Here is a 24,045-nt window from a genome sequence, read left to right as displayed (position 1 = left end):
TCAAAATGGACAAATAATGAATTCATTGCCACTGAGCACTGAGATATCTCTTACAGTAAATAATCTAGTGTCAGAAAGTATGGAGCTGTAATGGTATCTCTATGGAGCAAAAGCATTTCACTACTGCAAATGCCTATTCCAGATGACAGGTTATGGTTATGCTCTGGTGAAATAGTCACTATTCATAAATTTGAATTATGTGTTATTAAAAAATGAGAAAATAGTGGAAAGCACTGGGCACACTGAACTGTCAGAGTTCTGCAGGTTCACAGACAAGCACACCTAAAACAATAACAGCATTTTCAGGCACCACAGCAAATCCTCCCTCCCGGCCCCTGAACTTCCTCCAATATTCTTGGAGATAACCCAGCCTGCACATCACGTGCAAGGGATGACACAGTGTGACCTTAGCAACATGCATGCCTTTATGGTGTCCAGATGAGCAGGGAACAATCAGTGTTAGCAGGCTTTTTCCCAACAGATTTTTTTTTTTCTGGAAAAGTTGTTGAAGAAGTGAGATAAGGTTCAAACCATGCACACTGCTAGTCCCAAAATCAAACCAGGTCACTTTGACTTTTAAGAGTCAGTGATGCCTTGACAAGAGAGGAAACCTGATGGCAAGGCACAGTGGTTTGCATCTGTGATACCTCATATCGCTAAGATGCCAGAAAGAAACCACAGGTTTCTGGGAGGAAATGTTTGCCATCTGCTTCCCTCTGTTGACTGAGCTATTGAAGTACACCAAACTTGGGTAGACTGAAGGCAAACTTCACAGACAATAAAGTGGGGTGGAAAGGCAGACAATAGGGCAGATTCCAGGCATTTGTGAACTGCTGGAGCTTTGCTCACAGTGCTGCAATGGCTGAGGATTGGCCCACTTTGCTCTTAGTTTAAGCAGCCCCTTTTATGCAAGACCATGCTCTCAAAATGAAAAGACATACTTTATGTGTACATGCTTTCAAAGGTGCATCACTTTTCTCATGTCTAAATAACCCCCCAACCTAAAATTTTCTTGTTTGACAGATCAAGCTGTCAGTCACTGCTGGCACTTGGCCTACAATCAGGGAGGAAAATGAAGTAGCTTTCTTGTTCTAATGCTGTTTTTGAAACAACAGCTTTGTATTAGTCACCACAGCTACCAAATGCGGGCAGCGGTTCAGGAGAGCTTTCCAAGAGTATTGCTTTCTGCCACTGAAATGTTGGTAAACTCACACTGGCTGTAAGACAGGTTCCAGTCCTTCATTGGGTGCTATGGAAATGTAGTGTGCATTATAGAGAGACACTTCTATGAAACCCTAGCAGCTCATTTGCACTGGAGTCAAACTGCCTAATATCTATCATCCTGTCCTGCTCTGCCTTGGCCACAGAGTATACATTTCCCTCATCTGGGAAGGGAGAAATGGCAGCAGTGACTCATGTTTGACACTTATGTCATTTGACATGAATGCCATTTCCACTGGAGACCCTGGCTTGCAGTTTCTTTTGTCTTCTGACTACTTCTCTGGCATCTTCCTACGTGACATCGTGTTTGAAAATGCTAAAAAGGGATGCTCTCAGTTGGCATAAGATTCACACAATGTATTTTCTCCTGGCAGAAGCATGCCACTCAAAGGGGCTTCAGCTCTCCATAAAGTCCCCCCCAGATTGGGACAGATTTATGTTTTCACTGTTTGCCTGAGATGCACTGCACAGCAGCATGTCTGTGCTCAGAAACAAACTTCACCCGTGGCAAAGGCACCTTCATGGACCTGACACAACCCTCCTCTGGGTGTAGAGGTAACTTCCAGGGCAGTTACTCCAGGTAACTTCCCCTGAGCTGGTTGGAAGAACACTGCAAGCTCTGCCTTATCTTCTGAGAAGTAAGCTGAAGTGACAAATCACCTGCTGGACACTTTTTCTCAGCTCACCCTATACTGAGATGCTGCTGCTTGGGACTGAGCTTAGAAATACTGCGGGCCTCTCTAAGGGAGTAAATCACTTAAAGCTTTTTGGCAACAAGATGTGATCATCTGCCCATCTGCAGAATGTATTGGCTGGCCACCACCTGGTAGTTGTCAAAAATAGCCATGGAAAGTTGCCTGGCTACGGAATGTGCCAAGGAATGCTGCTGCTCTTTCTTGGTGGCCTGTGATCAGAGGCACAAGCTGATGCTTTGCTTGGCTCTGCTCAGCAGATAGATGTTTTAGGATTCTGGTTTTAGCTGTCATCACCAGGCATCATTTGTTGTTGTCTTTACTTCAGACCTGCTCTGGTACATAACAACTATGAGTGGATTTGCTCAAAGGTCAGCCACCTTTCAATACTAGGATGAACCAGATTCTTTTCTCATTTGGCTCCTACACAGTGCTTTGCTCACTTGGAGTATCCTGCCAGAACCTTAAATTATCTTTAATTATGTGAGATCGATACTGAGCTCCCCTACTCCTAGCAGTTTTTGTGGTTCTCTTAAATGTTCTGGGTGATGGAACACTGGGATTGTGTAGAGTTAAAAGAAGTGAGCATAAACATTCTATTGTTTGCATCTTTCTCCAAAAGGGCTGATAAAGAAACTCCTCTTTGGGGTGGGTGAAAATAGATAGAGGTAATCTTTGCAATTATCTTCACAGATGCCTGACTACAACTTCTACAGCTTGTCCTTGACTTTGTGTTTAGCATTAAACGTGAAGGGTGAATTACATGGGATGCACGGGCCTGTGTTCTGCCTTCCTGCTTTGGGGATAGGTTTGTTTGTGGCTGGGAGTGATGGTAAAGCAGGAAAACTTCTCCATGCAGGTTTTTTTTTTTTTTTTTTTTTTTGCTGCCAGCATGAGCCCAGTTGCCTGCATCCATGATACGAGGGCATGCTCTTAGCACATGCCACTGCTTAGGTACTTGGTTGAAATGTAGAGTCTGCTACTGTTTTTATGCCTTGAAGCAACCCTTCTATTCTGATGGCTTCATTAATAGCACAACAAGGATTGATAAACTCATGAGTGCTTTTCCTGGCAAACAGGAAAGTAGAAGGAAAGCAGCCCACTCAGAAAGTTCACCCATATCAGAATGGAGAGAATGGAGAGCTGCAGTTCCTGAGCTGAGCCACACCTGAAGTCACAAGTATTTAAACAGATCACTTTTTCTCTTTTTCTTTTTTGTTTTTTTTTTTTTTTTTTTTCCCTAGGCAGCCAAGGACACTGTTTCATTTGCTGATACTGCTTCTATTTCTGTTTGCAGTCAGATACGGGTACTGCTTGGATACATGTGATGAATGAAAGAGTGATTGCCACAGTTACAGATCAACAACGTACCTCCCATTTTAGGCACAATTATGCTAAAAAAAAGAGGATATAGGTCATGGTGTGTGAATTTTCTTATTTATTCAAGTGAGTCTAAATGTTTCCTTTTTGCAATGACTCAGCTTTTCAACCATGGGATTTTGAATGACCTGTTTAGTGCCTTATTCAACATTAAATAACACAGTGGAACAAATTTCTGTTTGTATAAGGGAATATTCACATAAGATCCTTTATTAACCATGCAAAGATCAAATGAACAGCCATACCTCTTAAGTGCTATTTGGTATCTTTTTTTTCTTTTATGAAGTGTACAGTTAATTTTAAACTTTGTGATTTTTAAAGTGTGATCAAAATACAAACACTTAAATTTATAACTGAAAAGATTTTACTTTGAGGATGTATTTATAGTGGCTATTATATCACCATCCATTTTTCTTTAGAATAAGAAAAACCAAGATATTGTTTCACCACCAAAAATTCATTCAATATTCTGTCAGGGATGAAACATGAATGGCCCAAACAATTAAGTGCCATGGCACAGAATAAAATAGAATAGACAATTGCAGCTGGAAGGGACCTACAGTGATCATCTCATCTTGATCACTCAGGGCTCACCAAAAATTAAGGCGTGATTTTAAGGACATTGTCCAAATGCCTCTTATACACTGACAAGCCTGGAGCATTGACCACCTCCCTGTGAAGTCTGTTTCAATGGTTGACCACCCTCTTGGTAAAGAAATGCTTCCCAGTGCCCCGTCATCCATTCCTTTTTAAGAGTCCATAAAAGAGGTCCTGGCCTAAGTAAATTAAGTCAATCAGCTTGTGATTAATGGGAAAGAGAGGGAAATAAACTTATCCATAAGTAATTTTGCAGATCCACAGCTGGTTTTGAGAGGCAAAGTTAATTCTTCACAAAGTAGAACACTTCATTTTGACAAGTACTGCATTCTGTGCAATTCCTTGTGTGTGACTTAAACAAGTTTCCACAGGGCACTGTTTCAAGAAGTGCACATAAATTGATGAAGTCCAAACACCAAAAATGATGTGTTACCTTGTTATTTGTTACTTTATTCCCTCTTCCAAATCCCAAAGAATGACCTGCATTTGCCATGAAACACTTCTACCACCATTTGTGATATCTTATGTCATGAGGGACATAATATATAACATGGGGTAAGCTAAAACATACTTTAGAAACTCTCTGCCTTCTCCTTTAAGTATTTTTCTCTACCACGGCCTCTGAGAGCTCGTTTGCCAGAAAATATTAAGCAGTTTGTAGTAAGGGGGGAGTGCCCTTCGCGAAATATTCAATAGCACTCGAGAATTTAATGGATTCCCATTGTCTCATTTTCATGTGAGTGCTGTACCAAAGGAAGCCCAGTGCCATACACAGAGGATGAGCAGCTTGTAAGGGTACCCAGGGCAGTGGTGTGGGGTCATGAGAGAAGCCCACTTAACCAAGGTAGCATGTGAGTCATCTGAACTGTGAGGAGAAGGCAAAATTAGAGAAGCTTTAATTTCTGCTTTGAGTGGCTTTGGATTTAATAACATTTATAGGAAAATTATCTGTGCTTCCAGCAACTTTCCAGAGGCAGTTTAAGATCTGTTAGTGGTGGTTGAGTATTTGCAGCTGCCTGAATGCAGGACATTTTCACCAGAACCACCTACCCATCTGGCTGGCTTTTGATAAGTATGTGAAAATAATTTATGATTCCATATGGAGTTGTTGATGCTTTGTAGATTGTATGATTTCAGGGGCATATCATAACCAACACCTATGAAGAGATGTAGATAATGATTTCTCCAGCACCCTTTCTATGGAAACTCCTCACAGTTAAATTTAATAAAATATCTACAGTTACTGACAGGGTTATCTCTGTTGATGTGAGCAGCTACCCCGTGCAATGCCATGACTACCATGAATATTTGTATTTTCACCCATATTTCCACTTAATGTTTTCTTCTTAAAGCCTCTTTAAGAGGCTTTATTTATGATCATCTCTAGGCTTTTTCTCAGACGTACCCATCAGGATGGTAACATTCATGAGTCTTACCTAATTCTGAGAAAAACTGAAGTTGTTTTGACACTTCTCTAGGCATTTTAGTATCGCAAATGTATAGTCTTTCTTTAAGACCAGCTGCTGAATAAAACTGCAACTTTGTCTACTTGCATCTCTATTTTCAGCCAGTTCTTGTCCACCTAAGTATAATGGAGATAATTTTGTATTTCATTTCTATTCGCTTTTAAGACCACTGTGAACTTAGTGGTCATTTGGAGAACAATACAGTCTTAATAGTGATGCAAAGATGCAAAGTTATATTTAAATCTTTTTTTTTGGTGAGATAATATGCATTGTGCAAAAGCTTTTCTGTGGTTTCAGCCAACTATATCTTCTACTACGAGGTTAGTGAGAAGAAAATAAATCACTGTTAGCAGCAAAATAATGAATAAATCACTGAGCAGAATCAGTAGAAAGATCATTTTTCCCGTGTTAGACAAACCAAGAAAGATTAAGTTTATGGGTAGGGCCATGCCAGGATTCAATATTGAACTATCTGTGGTTGATTTCCACTGCTGGGAGGGAAAGTGCAATATCCCTTTCTGCAGAAATCAAGATGCTGCTTAGAAAATGGTGTGTTTCTGTTTTAATCATTCATTTTTGCTTACACCTCAGACCTGCACATCATCCTGTGCTGGGCACAGGACTTTAGAGCTCCAAAATGCAGACAGAGTTCTTTGGGAAACTGGAATAAACTTGGCTGTCTTCTTGCTTTTGTCCTGCCTTTAAGCCTATTGAAATGTGATAGAAAGAAAAGGAGATATACTGGTTACACCTGTATATCCTTAGGAAGAAATTATCTTCTGTTTAGAAACCTCTTCCCTTTATTTTATTGCCTGGAAAATCCATAGAAGACTGCAGGTGAAACAGTGTCTGACTGCAGAGTGGTCTCCCTGTGCTACAGTACATGAGAAAGGAGCAACTCTCTTTCAGAGCAGGGAATTTTTCTTCTCTAAATGAAGAAAGATCTAATTTCTCTCAGAAAGGGGAAAAATGTGGTGATGAAAAAGCAGTTCCTATATTTTATTGGTCCAAATAAGAAGAGAGGATTTTTTTTGCAGTATTAAAACATAGAAAATAGTCTTTCCATAAAATCTGTGACAGGGTTCATGCTTGCAGCAGTAAGCAGCAGCCTCTCAGGGTGAGCTGGAGCCTGTGTGGCTGTGCTTCAGCAGCCAAGTGCTTGCTCCCAGCATCCTGGGGCTCCCAGCCTGTCTGGGGAAGATCCTGGTTTCAAGCTGGCTGAGCTCAGCAGGCTCTGAGCCCAGGCCAGGAGCGTGGGGCTGTCTGAGTACACCCCCACACATGTGCTGCAAGGAGCTTTGGGCAGTGCAGGGACTCTGTGTAACCTCTTGGTGCCTCTGGGAGCATTAAACATGTGATGGCACAGGGGCCAGCTGCTGTGAACACCCTGTGTCCCAGGAATGATCCCAGTGCCCCACAGCAGGCTGCCTGGCAGGGATGTGGGACTCCCCAGCCCTGCCTGGGGTCTGCCAGGCACAGCAGCATCTTGCACAGGCCAAAGGAGAGTCTGTCAATACTGCAAACTCTGCATGTTCCAGAGCTCTAGAAGAAGATGTCCAGTTTTGCCTTCAGCTTTGATGTGGAGAAATTATACACCTTGGACAGCCACAAAATTAATGGGAAACAATGAGGAAGAATCTCTCTAATTTCAACGTTGTAAATTCCAGTTGTATCAAAGCTGTGGACTTGCACTCCCTAGAGAACAGAGATGCCTGCGTGCCTTCAAAAATTCATCCTGAGTCCTTTCATAAGAAAAAACCCTCCATTTTTAAAACCAGTCCAAGCACCTGATTATTGTGTAAAACATGAGGGTAAAAGTGCACTGTGAAATGCAGAAGTAGCATCATTTCTACAGTCAGCTCTAACATGGAGCCAACAGCTGGCCAGAGGACAAGCAGATAATGCCCAGTGCTGATGACCTGGTGTGAGCTGGGAGGCACAGGACACACATCCCTGCAGTGGTGTCTCTGCTGGACAGCATCCTGGATGGGTTCAGAGTGCAGCTCTCAGGATGCCCTGGGACCCTGCTGTCCTGGTTTTAGCTGGGATAGAGTGAATTTTCTTCCTGGGAGCTGGTACCATGCTGTGTTTTGGATTTAGGGTGAGAACAGTATTGATAATACACTGATGTTTTGCTGAGCAGTGCTTACTCTAAGTCAAGGACTTTTCAGCTTCTCACACCACACCACTTTGAGAAGGCTGAGGGGCACAAGGAGATGGGAGGGGATACAGCTGGATCAGCTGACCCCAACTGCTGAGAGGGATATTCCATGCCTTATGACATCATGCTCAGTATATAATTTGGGAGCTGTCTGGCCACTGGTCAGTGGGTGGTGAGCAATTGCATTGTGCATCTCTTTTTTGGTATAGCATAATTATTATTACTATTATTATTACTGCCTTTCCATTCCTGTCCTATAAAACTGTCAACTCATGAATTTTACTTTTCCCCTCCATTTTTCTCCTCCATCCCACTGGTGGTGGGGGGGAGTGAGCCAACAGCTGTGTTGTGTTTAGCTGCCTGCTGGATTAAACCATGACATCCATGCATGGATCGCCTTCCCACAGGACTCCTCCTGGGGCGCCAGGGATTGGGGAAATTCAGAGCAGAAGCAGCATCCCCCAGCTTCACCCTTGTTCTCCCCCAGCCTGACTGCTGCTGCCAGTTTGCTGCTGTCTGTCAGTGGCAGCCATCAGCCTCCTCCTTCTCTGTGTTTCCCAGATGACATCTTTCCCTGCAGCTGTGCCTGCATGGACAGGCACCCCAGGAGATGCTGGGTGGGTCAGGCTCCCTCCAGCACTGGTAGGGTGTCCGAGGAGCGTGGCACAAGGCAGATTGAGCTGGCCCTTCATGGGGACATCCAAAGTCTGACAGAAACTGTTAATCTGAGCACAGACTGTGTTTTGCAAGCAAGCAGCTGTGCTGCCTCCAAACTCTTCCCTGGAGGCAGAAGATGTGCACTCATCCAGTGCTGCTCCAGCTAATACCTGTGTCAGGAAAACATGCACTCTGTGCAACCAGTTCATGGACAGCTCTTCATATGCCACCGGACTCCACCATTTATTTCATCATTTGCAAACATCTAAGTGTAAAACACAGTGCAGGAAGGGATGTTCCACATTCTTATGCTGTGAGCATCACCCTTTTTCAGCCTGTGTCATCTGCCTGAAGAACAGTGATGTTTTCTTGCTTCCATCCAGCACTCAGGAGAGCTGCTTGAGGCTTGCTAGGAGCAGGAATCAGCCTCTAAGCTCCAGACTAAAGAACAGGTGATAGTAACCTGCTTATTCATATGGCCACCTTAGCCTTTAGTTTCTTTCAAATGTCTGCCAGTGCTGTATTTTTAAGGAAATGTAGCAAAAGCAATGAATTTTGCTCGAGGAAAAAGTGCTACCTTTTATATTTTATATAAACCCAAGCCCATATTTTAGGGTAAATATAGAACATCAGACTCCACATAGCAGGATTTCAGGATTCTGCAGAGGTTGAAAGGCTCTTCAAAATAAAATTTATCATCTGTTGCCTATTAAATAATAAGAGATTGCCATCTTCTGGTCAGAAGCAGTTGTACATGGGGATATTTGTCAGCTTTTCTGAATATGTAGAAATTATTATCTAAATGACTTCTTGGAAAGCTGTGTCTTTTAAGAGCTAATGTTTTTTAAATGTATTTTGATAGGGTGAACCTATTTTTCAAAGTTTTAAAAAAAAATCCTTTGCAAATATAATAGCTAAAAGAAATTTAAGTTGTAGCTTGGCTGTTTCCTTATATCACACTTGTCTGGGCTGTATCTGGGATAATGCCTTTCATGTCTCCATCTTCAAGAGTTGCCCAGGATTTCCCTTTTCTGTGACCCGTTTCACCAAAGCCAAACTGTTACAGGAGGCAGACATTTTCCTGCAGCTATTTACTGCTATCCAAAAGAAAGGGAGCATGGCACTATATTGTAGACTTGAAGCAGGCATATTTTCCTAAGTAAATTATCAATTATATGCATTCCTATGGTCTTTGAATAGTAAAAGGAATCTCCATGAATTTCCCAGAAAGAAAACTAAAAGATCAGATGGCATCAGAGCTTCAGCACTGGAATTATGAATGGCTAGAGCACAGGCATTTTACTGTACACTGGAGAACCCCCTAATCCATGGCATAATCCAAGCATATTCTGGTTCCTATTGCTCACAGAGCTATGGATAACACACACACACACATATAATGTAGGCTAGATTTTAGGTTGCTGTCTTGTGCCCTAGTTCCAAGTATTGGTGTGGGGATGCAGAAAGAGTTCAGTGTTTTTCAAGGGAGACAGCTTCAAGGATGACCATGCTCACTAGGAGATGAAAACTACTTTTCAAATGTGAGATTTGTTTCACAGTTCATTTATCCCCTAATATCCTAATGGTTTCTGGTGTAGCTTCTTTTGCCCTTCCCCATACTTTAGACATTGCTTTTATAATTTTCTCAGTTTTTCATCTGAGCTGGCTGCTGTGCACCCTGTTGCTTTCTAGACATATTTGAAGTTTCAGTAATGCAGGAATTATCATAGTCAGGGGTGCTTCTGGTAGTGGTGTTGCAATAATTGTAATTCTGGCTGCTCCATGTTCCACAAAAAAATATCAGTCCTTTCTTTGGACTTAAAGCTATCCATGGTCATGCCACTCATCTTACAGAGGAGTAAAACCTGAAAATGTCTGGACTCAGGCCTCAGATTTCAAAACCATCATCTCTCCACCATAAAGACCTTTATGTAAAGTGTAAACTGCACAGCAGATGGAATGCATATTCTTCAGAGGAAATCCTTGCAATCAAGCCCTGGTGCATTCAGAAATGCTCCCCCTTGCAAACTCTGACCACTGCATGGCAGTATTGCACCAACATCACTGCGGCACCAGCCCTGAGGCACGAGGAAAGTTGCCTAAAATTATCCCAATATCCCCCTAACAGTATCCCTTCTGCTAAGCGAATGTCTCCTCTTCTCACCGCTGGAATATGCTCAAAGCAGGGCATGTGGTGCAAGATGGATGTGGGGCCTGCCTGTTCCTGTGCAATCCTTGCTTCTCTCCATCAAAACCTGATGGGAGGGTTTGATTTGACATGATGGGACCTGGCACCAGTGGGATGAGAAAGATGTTCATGCTGCCCTAATGTCTCGCTCCTTCTGGGAGAGGGGAGAGAAGTACCTCTCTTCCCTATAGTTTACGTGCTGGGAGTAAAACTCTTTCCTGTGCTGATCACAGACCCATCTCTCTGACAGGGCTGCTGCATGGCAGTCAGGCAGGCAGCTCTGAGTGTGTGTGCAGTGCTGCTGTACATCAGTCACATGTTTGGGGATTCTGGACTGAGAGAATGGGCAGACATTGCTATTTGGCTATAGAAGGGTTAGGATTTCTTTCCAGTCGTTCAAAAACAAAGCAACAAAAAACCCTCCACGTGATAAGAAGCATGATAACAAAAGGGGAAAGAAAAGGCATTGTTTTCAAGTTCTGAACTGGTGGTGGATTTAAACCACACATCCAAACCTCCTGACTCTGGAAATATTTGGAGGTTGTAGTGGGTTTTGTCTCTTCTCCCAGCTAACAAGTGACTGTACAAGAGGAAATAGCCTAAAGTTGTGCCAAGGGAGATTGGTCATTAGGAAGGAATTATTCACAGAAAGGGTAATTAGATATTGGAATGTGTTACCTAGGGATGTGGTGAAGTCGCCATCCTTGGATGTGTTTAAGGAAAGACTGGACATGGACTTAGTGCCATGGTCTAGTTGACATGGTGGTGTTTGGTCACAGGTTAGACTAAATTGTCTTTTCCTACATAAATGATTCTGTTACTCTGTAACTCTGGTATTAGGAACATTTTCTTCACCAACAGGGTTATCAAGCATTGGAACAGAAGTGGCTGAGTTGCCATCCCTGAAGGTATTTAAAAGATGTGGAGATGTGACACTTAGGGACGTGGTTTAGTGGTGGAGTGAGCAGTGCCACGTTAATGATGCCAGAACCCCATGATCTTAAACGTCTCTTCCAACCTAAATGATTCTAGGATTCTATGAGTTGGTTTGAGCATTAATTTAGTGGCTTCGGTAGGACCACGAGAAGTGTGACAGTTTTGAGCCATTCCTGTTTAATTACTCAGGCTGTCGCCTCACGGCAGCTTTGACACAACTGATGATTTAACCAAGAGGAGATCTAAACTTAACCACGCCTGGAGTGCAGTCCTTGGATCTGCAGAGGTCAGAGGCCAGAAGTGTCTCTCTAGATGTGCTGCACAGCTCTGCCCTGCTTCTGAGCCATCGTACAGCCCAGTGAAAGGAGGGAACTGCTGTGTGGTGCAATGCCAGCGCTCCAGCCTCCCTCCCGTCCTGCGGAGGGTTTCAGGCAGGAAAATGGTCTGCAGTTCAGCAGCAGCCACTCACAGCTCATGGCATGGATTTGGGCATCTACAGTTAATCAAAGAAGAAGCCTATTTTTTTGATCTAAAAGCCCTGAACCCTCTGGTTGCCGTTGAATTAAAAAAGCCCTGTCTTACCCAAATGGTAATACTTTAAAAGCAGGTGTTTTGTACTTATATTTTATTACTTTTCAAGGAGATTTTTTATCTGTAACTACGCATGAAGAGAGACCCATGGCCACAATACACTTTTGCTAGCACAATCAGGGAGGGACTAGAAAGGCAGTACTAAAGCAAAATAGAAGGAAATGTAAAGAAACAGGAGTAAAAGAAGGAAATGGCTATGCTGCCGATCTCCAGATATTTCTTTCTGCTATTAGAGATTAAATAGGCAGTGTATTTGCACACAGGCTTTCAAAGCATAGTTATACATTAGTAAAATAAATTGTAGACCCTCCATTGTTCAAAGAGCCAAGTGAGCAGGAGCAGAGCATGGTTTGTGACCTGGGGCAGCAGTGCTCCCACTGTCTGGTTCTTCACTCTTCCCTGGTGCAGCCTTGGTACCTGTTGAGAAGCACTTACCAGGCAGAGCCCAGTTCTGCAGCAGGTGAGAGCGTACTGGAGACCATCCCAGTTGGCACTTTGGGTGTGGACACCCTTTTTTGGAGAGGAAGAGAGTTGAACCCCATGGAAGTGATGCAGGTTGCCCTGCTTGGCTCAGCACCAGAGATTTGTTCTTGGCTTGTTCTCTGAGCAACCACAGCCAGGAAGACAAACAGGAAAAGGGCTTGAAGTACTTCCAGAATTTGTTAAATCAATGGACAGGGAAAACTGTAAGTGGATGGCCATTGGGAAATGAAAACAGAATACACAGGCCCTCAAGCTAAGATCCTGGACCTTAAATTTAATTACAATAATGTCCTTTTTTTTTTTTTTTTTTTTGTTACTAGGGTTTAAAGCAATATACAAACTTTATAGGCTTGGCAACATTGAAGTTCATGTCTTCCAGACTCACCGTCTGCTATCTGGCTTCCATGCCAGGTTCACTTCTGGTAATTTCATAAGAAAGATAAGTAATTTAGGCAAGAAGACCCAGCTGCTGTAACAAGTAGGAGTACTCATTTCATTCTGTGGTACTGAGTTCACTGCACACAGAACTGAGCTCACAGCCTTTCTCCATGTTCAACTTCTGCTGCTTTTTGACTGCAGGCCATTGCTTGGCCCTGAAACAAAGTAGTCTGCTAAAACAAAAAACTGACTGTTGCAGACCTGGAGCATAAAGTCCACCTCTCTGAAAGAGCAAGTAAATGATGCAACTTTGATGACTTCAAATAATTAGTTTAGTTTTCTACTAGTCCTAGAGATAATTCTTTATCACTTGCCCAATTCAAAATGGGGTCTGATTCAATTTTACATCTCATCTCTGGAGCTCAGCAGAAACCCAAGTGATTTTGTTCTTCAATAAATCCTATAAATTAATGTTTTCTACCCTGAAAACCTGTGTGTTAACACCCAGAATCTTGTCATTGTTATTGATGTATGTACCCAGAGATAGATTATTTACTTTTCTTTCCCCAAATTCAATTTTTCCCCCAGTGTTGAGTCAGGATTGAGGAATGCATGCACATGTGTATATAGCTAGTTCTTTTCTAATAAACTCAGTGCTAGAGGTCACGTTTGTAGGCTCAGTTTATATGGTAATCTTTAAAAACAGCCAGCCTAAGCACTGGAAAATGCATAGAAGGGATTAGTGCCATATTAGCAGAGAAATAGGCTTGGTTTATTAATAATTGTTTAAGTCTCATTTCCATGCTTTTATGACTACATTAGGTTTTCCCCTTACATGGGCACATGCCAGAGGCGAGAGAAGAAACAAGCCCTTTTTCAGTTCACAGAACCCCAATTCTTTATTAATCACAGCTTGCTCACAATGACATACAGGAAAATAGCACTAATGAAGAGTAGAATATGCAGGCAGCAACCTCCAGGGGGGGTAGGGACAACTTCAAAACTGCAGCTATTTTGGGGATGATGTGTTAGGTTTGGTGATATTGTACTTGGCACAAGCACCCTGTCTAGTCATTCCTCCTGCTTCAGCCCTCTTAGTCCTAGATGTCTGTCACTAGGTAGGGTTGGCTAACACTGAAGAGTAAAGGTCATGATGGATGGAAGTCAGCAGTGTCATAAAAAACAGTAACAACTGGCTCATGGGTTCCAGGTGAAGTACTCGGTAGCCTCTTGTACTGTTACACATGTAATGTGGTAGCATCAGATAAGTATCATAGATCATGGCACCTACAGATAAAGCCACTTGATGCTATCTATTAGTTGCTCCATCAATAAATTGTCAAGTGGTGAATTAAGCTCACTTTACAATTAGCATTTTTATGGCTGTTTGGCATCATCCAAAACTTGTCATAGCTTGATGGTTACAATGTGCCTCTAAAATTTGTCTCAAACTGATCTTGTTTGATTTCATTCTGTTGCACAGATGCTTTTGTTGCCTCTCACCTCAAAAAGCAGAAGCAACAAACACTCTACGTGGCGATTCAACCTCAATAGTACAGCATAAGTTCTACAGAGTCCTGCAGCATAAGTTGCATTTGAAAAACCATTTTAAGAGCCTTTTGTCTTGGACAGCTGAATGTGAAGTCACAATACCTGTGATCTAGTCACTGTTTCAAGAAAGCTTATAGATGGCAAAGCAGTCTAGGTTATTAGGCAATGATTGGCCTCTAGCACCATAGAACTACTACTGACCTCATGGTGGGTTGGAATGAGAAGTCGCAGGGAATGGAATTAGACATGAGGTGCTTCAAATGAACAGACCCAGCAAATTCAACCGAGTGGAAATAGACAACATCAGAAGCCTGTTACAGGACATGTAAGATTATGAAATAACTTGCATAATGCAATAATTGTATTTTTTAACAAAAATGTAAGTATTTACAAAATAAGATCCAAGTTTTTTAAACATCAAGCAAATCATTCTGCAAAGAGACCGCATTGTTTTTGTTTTTATTTTTTTTGTTTCTTTTTAAAGTTTTTTATTGAGTTCTTGTTTTTACCTTTTTTTTAAACCACGTCATACATTTCCCATACTTATATCGCATGATCCATAATAATATAGGCAGGGGGAGTTTACTAATGGTGGGGATGGGTCACATCCACCATTGCTGTTTTCAGCCAGACAGTTCCACCTGGAGCTCCTTGTTTCTACGGACCTCTGCAGCATGCCTCTCCTGGAAAACATCAAGAAAGGAAAAAATCAAATCTTCTCATTCCACCTGCCCAGGGAGGTTCATGCTGACAACAAGTTTAGGTCATGCTTGATGCTTGTGCAAAACTTTTTTTCACAGCACAACCATCTTTAAAAGAAGCAACACAGGAGAGGTGTCATCCATCAGACCAGCCCGAGGCACATTTTGTGTTTACTTTCTACTCCTGCTTTGGAGCTCAAAAGCTTTTATCTGATATGGCCTCATGATCCTCAGGATCTCACAGAGTTTCATTTAAAAGGGCCACACAGAGAGACGCTGCTTGCAGAATAAAATGTGCCACATGCTCATATTTGCTCTTTGGATTCCTGGATATTAAACTAATTATAGGGAAGTATGAGTGACAAATTAATTGCCTGCATATTGTATGTTAGCTACTCTGTTATCTGTAGCATTTAGGAACTGTAATAAAGATCCAAGAACTTAGTTTCAACCAGATAAGTCAATCTGAACATCTCAATAATTTTCTTAGTCAGAACACTGAAGCTACCTGTCCTCTTGATTCTTTCTCTGGCTATAATGAAAAATACCTCCTATTGCACTAACTTAACCTGTAAATCAATTCTTTAAAGATCTGTAATACTGAATGCTAGATTTTATAAAGATTTTATATAGATTTTATTTTATTGCTTGGTATTCCTATTAACTGCAGCATACAGAAGTTATTTCTGCAGTAGTTTCTACACACCAATACCTTGAGGAACCCACATCCTGTGTAACTTTGGAAGACTTGGAACCAGGTATCTCTTTTCTTTTTCTGTATATTAAGGATTCACTTTTGACTTTGGCAAATTATGTTTGTTTTTTGATGTTTTGGTGTTGGCAAAATTGTATTTTTGCGTTACTCGTCAGTGCAAATGATTCCAAGTAAGTTACTATCATCTTTCCTCAGAAGTCTTTCTTGGGTTTAATGCATATATACCATCACATTTCTGTGGAAACAGGGTTTAACAGTCTGTTTACATTAACCTAGGGCAGAGAGATGCATCAGCTGTCCTTCCCACTTCCTTTTGGACCTTGATGATAACTAATTTGCTTTTTCCTTTGTTTTCATGAGGTCTGGGAATGTGCCTGCAAATGAAGTTAATGCAAAAATGTCAAGCAATCTGGGTATAGTACTTAAGCTCAAGAATTATCCTGTTTGTGTAGTTACTTGTAACATTATCCTTTGGATTCTGTTGTTTCTTTCCTACTCTCAAAGACTTTTGTCTCCATCACAGATGTGGAGGTGCTTATGAATATCTCCTTGAAAACCTCTGAGAGCTATTTTCTTTAGCCAATTTACTATTGAAATAGTATATCAGAGTATATTAGAAACTTAATTATTAAGAGAAACAAACGATCACTCATACAGCACTAATTAGTTTTTTCTTAACACTTCTAAATCTTTACTTGCATGTTTCTCTCCCTTGTGTGGAAGGTTTCTTTTGGAGAAGGGCATACTTTATCCTGCATCTAGGGTTTGTGATTCCCTGTTTCCCCTGGCTGTACCAAAGATCTCCATATGAAAATTTATTCTCTTCTTTGCAAGACTTGTGGAAAGACAGACCTTTATTGCTGTATATGGAAGAATTTTTTTTTCCCAGAGTTTTTCTTCTTTCTCCTCTGAGAAACCAGGAATTACAGACATAGGGCAGTTGTTTGATTTGATCAGTGACTTTTCTTTGAAGCTAAAATCTAAACACAAGTGACCTTTCCTTTGTTCACCGAACTTCTTAGAAGCCAGAAATCCAACCTTTCTCTAGAGACAGTCCAGCAAAGGGCCATGAGGATCAAGGAGCATCTCTCAGTCTCTGCTGTGAGAAAAGGCTGAGAGAGCTGGATTGCTCAGTTTGGGGACAGCTCAGGGGAATCTAACAAATATCTCGAAATACCTGAATGAAGGGAACACAGAGCCAGGATCTTTCCAGTGGTGCCCAGTGACATGATGAGGGGCAATGGGCAAAAACTAAAACCCGTGAGGTTTCCTCTGAACATCAGGGAACACTTTTTCATTGTGAGGTGACTGAGCGCTGGCACAGGTTGCCCAGAGTGGAACTGAAGTCTTAATTCTTGGACATATCAAAAAGCCACCTGGACATGGCCCTGGGCAACTGGTTCTACATGGCCCCCCTTGAGCCTGGAGCTGGATCAGATGATCTCCAGAGGGACCTTCCAACCTCAACCATCCTGTGATTTTGTGACTGTGGCACTTCAGTCCTTTTCCAAAGTGGGTGGGGGTTTGGACAGGCATCAGTAGCTCTGACTTAAAAATAGCTCAAGTGTAGCAGCTGAGGTAAGGACTATGCACAACACCTCTGCAAAATATGGATTAGCTTTTCCTCTCTAGTCTAAGGTGAGGAGTGATGGTGTGGTTACCTTCTCTTGGAGACGTTCAATAAGAGCAGCTAAATTAGCTTCACGGTTTTCTTTGATCTGTTCCATTTTCAGTATCAGCTTTTCCTCTGCCATTTTGCTGAAGTTATTGTTCTCCTCCAAAGCTTTTTGAAGCACTTCTCGCTCATGTTCTCTCTTCTCTGCCAGATGTTTCAGCACCTGGGCCTCCTGGGACTGGAAAAAGACACACAGGCTGAGAAGAAATACTCATGTGGAGCAAAGCATGTGTGGAAACTCTGTAAAGTTTGCTGTCTTTTTTTAGAAAGGTCATTTTGTGAGTGAACCAGGTTAGTTTTACGTTTAGAAGCACTGGCTAAATGTGGGGTATATGCCTGAGGCAGCAGCAGAGAAATGTCCAAAGCACTTCTGTTAACAAGAAATACTGCTGTGCTGCTGCCCTGGCTCGTCTGGATTACTGCAGGGGTTGCTCAACCTCGGACAGCTGAAGCATTTTAGCTACAGGCCTTTTATCTTCAGAGATAGCAACCTGGGGTTGAAGAAATGTACAGAGTAAAAAGGGAGATTACTGATGCAGGACAGGTGCAATTTTCACCCAGGTTGGACTCTTCTTCAATGTGCTTGAATAGTTAATAACTGTTTATTGACATGAAGTACAGGCAGAATCAATTCAGACAATGTTTCTTCTCATTACACTTATATTCAGATTAATCTCACCAATTAGGAAGGGGGAAAAAGTGTTTTATTGCATAGAAAATACCAAAAATTTTTAGTTAAAAGTTTTTATTTTTCAAGGAAGATGAAAACTGCGAGTAGGAATTAAACAGATGCAGTCTATGCTTAGTATTGTGTTCTTCCTTGTAAACTCACTTCTCAGAAGCATCAGCTTTGTTATGTATACTCAATCAAATTTCTGACAGGAAATCACTAATCCTAGGAAAGAAGCCAAAAACTTGCAGCATTGGGCCCATTCTCCAGGCAAGTCTATTTGAAAAGACAGTTATTTGGAAAGGATTAACAACATCGTATGCTTTTGGATAAAATAAATGAGAGGCAGCATGAGAAGAAACAGAAAAACAGAGAATGAAATAGGGCACTGGGAGGCTAAATGTGTATTTCAGTGCTGATCCCAAGGCACCATTGCCAGTGTGATCCATAAAAATGAGTTAGTTTATGGCCTAAATTAAGGGTTTTAACCATTAATTACAATCAGTGGTAATGAAACCTTTTAAATTCTATCATGTGGCTTTAAATGGACTGAAAAAGGCTGCAATTCTTTTATATGAGCAACACTCAACTAGGAGAAAGCAAATATTTTAATGAAAGTAAGATATGCATAAAACCAAATGCACTGACAGGGCAAATAAAGCAGATTCTAGAAAAGGCTGCAAAGGCAAGGCAGAACATCTTGCAGCAAGATGTTGCATAAAACACATCTGGCTTTGAAAGGCTGTAATGGCCTGTTTGAGATCATGGGAGACAGCCACTTCCATCCATCCTTATCAGTGGCTGCAGGCACAGGCTCATTTCTCAAACCTGCAAATCAAATCTCAAATCTCTGGAGCACCTGCAGGCAGGAATGGTCTCTTGGAAAGGCTGGTACCTCCCTGAGTCTTCCTGGCTCCTCTCTCCCTTGCAGAATATGTAGAACAGAGTAAGAGAGCAAGCATTTTTCATGCCTTTGACTCTGTTGTGCCAGATGAAAGATGTTGCAAGTGGGAACAAAACCCCTCAAGTAGATGAAGCCAAAAGTAGAGGGAATTTCAATGGTGGAATATGGAAGAAGGATGAGCCAAAGACAAGTAGAGGAGGAAAAGAAGGAATTTTGTAGAGCAATTAAAAACTCAGAAAAGCCAAATTTGCTTAATAAAAATATATTTTTTTAAAATAATAATATAATATAATATAAGTAGTTCATTTTGAAACAAAATGTTTGATTTCAGATACTTACCATTTAACTGTTCTTAACCATAGGTTATTTTACTACATAAAAAAGTTATTTTAAAAGACCTGATGCAATGTAAACCTGAAATAACTAAATATTTTCATCTCTCTTTCCCACTTGTGGACAAACCTGAGTGGCACAGTTTGCCTAGTGCCTCTAAACTTATTCTGCATTTTCTGTTTAATTCACTACTCAACAGCAATCCCTCATCTACTTTTGGAAGAGTTACAATCATTAAATTTTGTTTGCTGATATGAATTTTGTGAACTCTTTGCTTAAATGATAATGGATAATGGATAATCTGGGAACAGATTTCTCTTCCTGTTGGGAGTTTGAATATAAAAGGCACCATTAGAATTATTGTAATGTCCTTTCCCATGAAACATTGCAGAAGTGACTTGTTAATTGGAAAGGCTAACATTTCATGGTGCTTAAATATGCATATATAATGTGTTATAAAATAATACATTTTCAGATTTGGAAAACAATTCTCAAGGACATAGCCATGCACTAATAAAAAGTAAGATTTGGACTATGCATATAAGACGCGTTTTTTAAAAGAACATTTGCTTTCAATGGAGGTAGCAAAATGCCTTTGAGATTTTGAGGCACTTGGCTATTTTTCAAGATTTGTTTTTCTTCCATTCAAACCCTTTGCCTTCTGGAAAGACTTTTTATCATAAATACTGGAGAACAGTGAGAAATTAGAGCTTCATATCAAAGTACACACATTTCTGGATGCTGCGCTGGCAGACAGTACATTCAAAAGTAATTTGTCCTATAATTCATGATAATGAAGAAAATCCTTATCCTCTAATTCAGTATTTACTGGATGCAAATTGGGTTGGCTCCAAAAGGAGACTGCTTGAAAGCTGAACAAGGCCTCAGGAACTGACTGTAAACCCCTAATGTGATTTTCCTTTGCAATATGTCTTTCATGGCACATTGTGACGAATTTTGAGACAGGAAAATCACCGGTACCCAGGACTGGTTCAAAATAAAGGAACCCCCTCCCTGCCATGGAACATCCACAGGGTAGAATGTCATTTAGACTGATGTCCCTTCTCTAATGGCGTTGTACCCCAGCTGTCAGTCTGCCTGTTTCCCTGGTGTTCAGACCATTCTGAAATCCCCTTATGACACTTCTGGAAGGCGCCTGCTATGTGTTTGTACTGGATTGTCAAATTATTTTCTGTTTCCAACCCATTTGGCAAAAGAACTTGGCCACCCTGTCTGTTCAAAGTCTACTACGCATCCAGAAATGGGTAAATGAATGACCATGGATACCCAGGGGAGCTGGGATTAATAGACTCCCTTTGTTGTTTGTCTTGGCTTTTAAATGGCTGAGTTTGGACTCACACAGTTCCACAGTTATGCAGGATTCCAACCTACATAGGAGGTTTTATTTCAAGTTTATTTTCAACACTGTTTGAAGTGCTGGAAAGGATATTTTGAAATTTTTGATAGCTCTAACACAATTTTATACTGCTTACGGTGTTTCTTATACAGATGTGGTGAGAAATTAAAAAAAAAGGCTGTAAACAAGATGAAAGAAAGAAAACTAATAAGGAGAGAGAAATATGAAATGGTGGAGCAAAAAAGCAATATTCAAGGGGAAATATTCAGAACACTTCTTAAATATAACAAGGCATAACTAATGCAGCTACAGCTGCAGCATCTAGTGTTACATCATAGAATCAAAGCATCACAGACTGTCTTGGACTGGAATGGACCTTAAAGATGATCCAATTCTCACCCCCTGCCATAGGCAGGTACACCTTCCAATAGACCAGGTTGTGCAAAGCCCCATCCAACCTGATCTGGGGCACTTCGAGGGATGGGGCATCCACAGCTTCTCTGAGCAACCTGTGTCACTGCCTCACCACACACAAATTAAAGAACTTTCTCCTACCACCTAATCTAAATCACCCCTCTTTTAGTTTAAAACAATTTTTCCTTGTTCTATCACTATCTGTGCTTGGAAAAAATCACTTTCCCTCCATTTTACAAGCCCCCTTAAGGTACTGAAAGGCCACAAAATAATGTGGAGAAACAAAAATACTTATTTGTTAATAATTAAATATGGAAGAATAAAAATACTGGAGAATAGTCCTGGTACAGATACCTTTGCTCCAAGAAACATACTGACATGCTAAAAATGCAGGCAAATTCCTGTGATGTTCATGCCGTATTTTTAAGGGATCCATGTGCATCTTCAGTTTTCAGAGATGAGTGGTTCAAAAGGAAATCCTCATCTGTTACCTAACTGGCCAGAAATAGATGTAGACTACTAAACACTCACTTCATGAGCAAAATCAGTTAGGGAAACTGGCTTTGGAGATACACTGTAAAACTATTACTCACATGAAGAAAATTCTCCCTATCTGAGTAAGAGGTGCTTTATTTTCTGACATCTATTTTTGTTTGATAGACATATCCAAATATTGAAGTAATTGATGTGGAGATGAAAGTAATCCTTTATTGCTCTTAAGCAAAAAGTGGGTTCAGACAACTGCTTTTAAGCTGGGAATTTCAGCTTGAATGCATTCAACCTCAATCACCAGTACCCTTAGTTACTGGGATGTCTGAGACACACCACCAGTCATAAGTGCTCCTCTTTCACAACACATTTGTTCACTGACTGGTTTTTTTTACAGTGCAGTTGTTCAGAAGAAGCTGCAGTAATGTTGGTGTTCCTCAATACACTGTGTACCTACAAGATACTGTTAATGGGGCAGATGGTGGAGACAGAAGGAAAGGCTCCTACTACACTGTAAATGCCAAGGCGAAGCCTGGGCATGGTGACTTGAAGTACTGATGTTTTCAGGAGAAGGAACTGAGGCTGGGATTTTTCCTTGTAAAAGCATGGGAATGATCTCAAATTAGACTTCTCTCAAGAAATACCCATTTGGCAGGAGAATCAGAGACATGTGATCTGTAACTATGGGTGTAGCTCTGCTTCTAGTGAAGCTAGATAATGAAAAATTTTGCTTAAATTTAAGTGGGGATTTCTTTTTTCAATTTATTTTTGTAAAGTCTGCCAAACACCCTTTGGAATGTGGAGTAAAAAAAAAAAAAGCCCATCCATGTTGTGATTCAAGAAAACTTTCTCTTCCTCTTTTGGCACAAAATTGCTGCTCTCATGGTTGTGACCTGTGGGAGTGAACAAGGCATGGGGGGAGCATGCAAGAAGTACCACCTGAGCCTCTGCCCTCATGGTCTGCTGCAGTTTGAGGCCTGGCATTATAAAGTTAATGAAGATTAATGTCAAATTGTCTTATGGTTGTTCATTAGTGGCAGAGCCCATGGCAGAAAAGGGAGAGAATGTCTGCCAGCATTGGGATGTATGCTGATGGCTCCATGTGCTCTGAGACAGACTCTGGTGCCTAACACCAAATCCTCTCCTTGTGGTAGCAAACATCTTCCTACAGGCCCATATTCCACAGGCTAATGTGTGCTTTTGGATGAGTGATATGAAGTTTCTTGGAATTTTTGCTGTCTTTGGTTACTTAGGATTGAACCATTGTGTATAGACACACTACGGTGTAAATCAAAATGTGACAGAAACATTTGTTCCTGGTGCTGGTTACACCTATTAGTGGGACCTTTACATGGAAAAATGCTTAATGCAGTGTTACTTCTGCACAGAAGCACAGCTGAGGGCCAGCAGCAATAGAAAGGGAGATCAACAGGTGGGCAAGACAGGAGACATATGACTTGGGCACTGCCTGTCCTCATTCCCATTCTTGATTTGGTGGGAAAGGGTAACAGAAATGAGACAGAATAAGAAAGCTCGACTTTTGGCAGGGAAGGACAGCATCCCTTCTTTGCCTGTCACTTGGAGCAGCAGTTCTGTAGGTGCCATGCAATGTCCAGGGAGGAACATTTGTCCCCCAGCTCTGCTGCCTTCCCTGCCTTCCCCTGCCAGCCCCCTGTACAGAGCAGTAAACACGGGTGGCCAAAGCAGAGATGGGCTAAGAGTGTCAAGGACCCGCTCTGGGCAGGCTCAGAGGGGCTGGCTCAAAGGGGCAGTGAGCTGGATGCTGAAGCCCAGCACTGAGTGTGGTCCTGATGCTGGCAGAGGTGCCCTAGGCTGGCTGCTGCTGCAGGGGCACAGCGAGCCCAGGCTGGACAGCAGGTTTGTCTTGTGGCATTTCATTGCAATGGTGTTAAAAACCCAGGAAGCTGTAAGTCTATACCCAACAGCATGAAAGTAAAAAAAAACAACAAAACTGTGTTCCTGCATTCTTGGTCACAGTAAGCTCTAGGGATAAGCTTGATTCAGTTTCATCCCAATACAAAGGCATTAAAAGGATTTAATTACATACTATTTGTCTTCTATAATCCAAAGTCTAGAAGAAATGCATATCCTTTTAGTGTTTCTTTTTATGGTACTAAGTAAATGGAACATAGGCAACAAAAATAAATAATTTGACATATGTCCCTTGAAGTCTGTGTGCCACTAATAGTAACAGCTGAACATTCAAGGCCAATGGGTAAAAATTGATAAATGATGAAAATTCTGTAAGAAAAACTACTGCTGCATACAATGTCACAGTGCTCTAATTTCTTAACTGTAGAGGATGAAAAGATCTTTCTGATTATCCACCAAGACAGGAAAATGTAGCACATATATGCAAAAAAAAAAGAAAAAAAAAAAGACATGCTGTAAAGAGAAGTCTATAAATGGAAAGGACTAATCTGTAAGTAACCCAAATGGGCCTTGCTGTGTAATGCAAAAAATAA

At 41.3% G+C, this 24,045-nt stretch overlaps 1 protein-coding gene and 1 long non-coding RNA gene across 2 annotated transcripts in view; one reads left to right on the top strand and one right to left on the bottom strand.

Moving 5' to 3' along the window:
* The window catches only part of LOC135281249 (uncharacterized), a 54,594-nt gene that overhangs the window by 5,795 nt on the left and 24,754 nt on the right, over window positions 1-24,045 (top strand). The gene's annotated exons all lie outside the window — the stretch shown is intronic.
* STMN2 (stathmin 2) overlaps window positions 13,623-24,045 on the bottom strand; it is a 39,219-nt gene continuing 28,796 nt past the window's right edge. The window contains exons 4-5 of the mRNA XM_064389943.1: window positions 17,379-17,570; window positions 13,623-14,984 (exon numbers count right to left, since the gene is read on the bottom strand). Coding sequence (XP_064246013.1) covers window positions 14,925-14,984; window positions 17,379-17,570 — 252 coding nt within the window. The 3' untranslated portion in view covers window positions 13,623-14,924. The remainder of the gene's footprint in view (window positions 14,985-17,378; window positions 17,571-24,045) is intronic.

This window comes from Passer domesticus, chromosome 1 (genome assembly GCF_036417665.1).
Source record: "Passer domesticus isolate bPasDom1 chromosome 1, bPasDom1.hap1, whole genome shotgun sequence".
Taxonomy (NCBI): domain Eukaryota; kingdom Metazoa; phylum Chordata; class Aves; order Passeriformes; family Passeridae; genus Passer; species Passer domesticus.
Note: the sequence above shows the minus strand (reverse complement) of the source record. Positions and strands in the feature narration are given on the sequence as shown.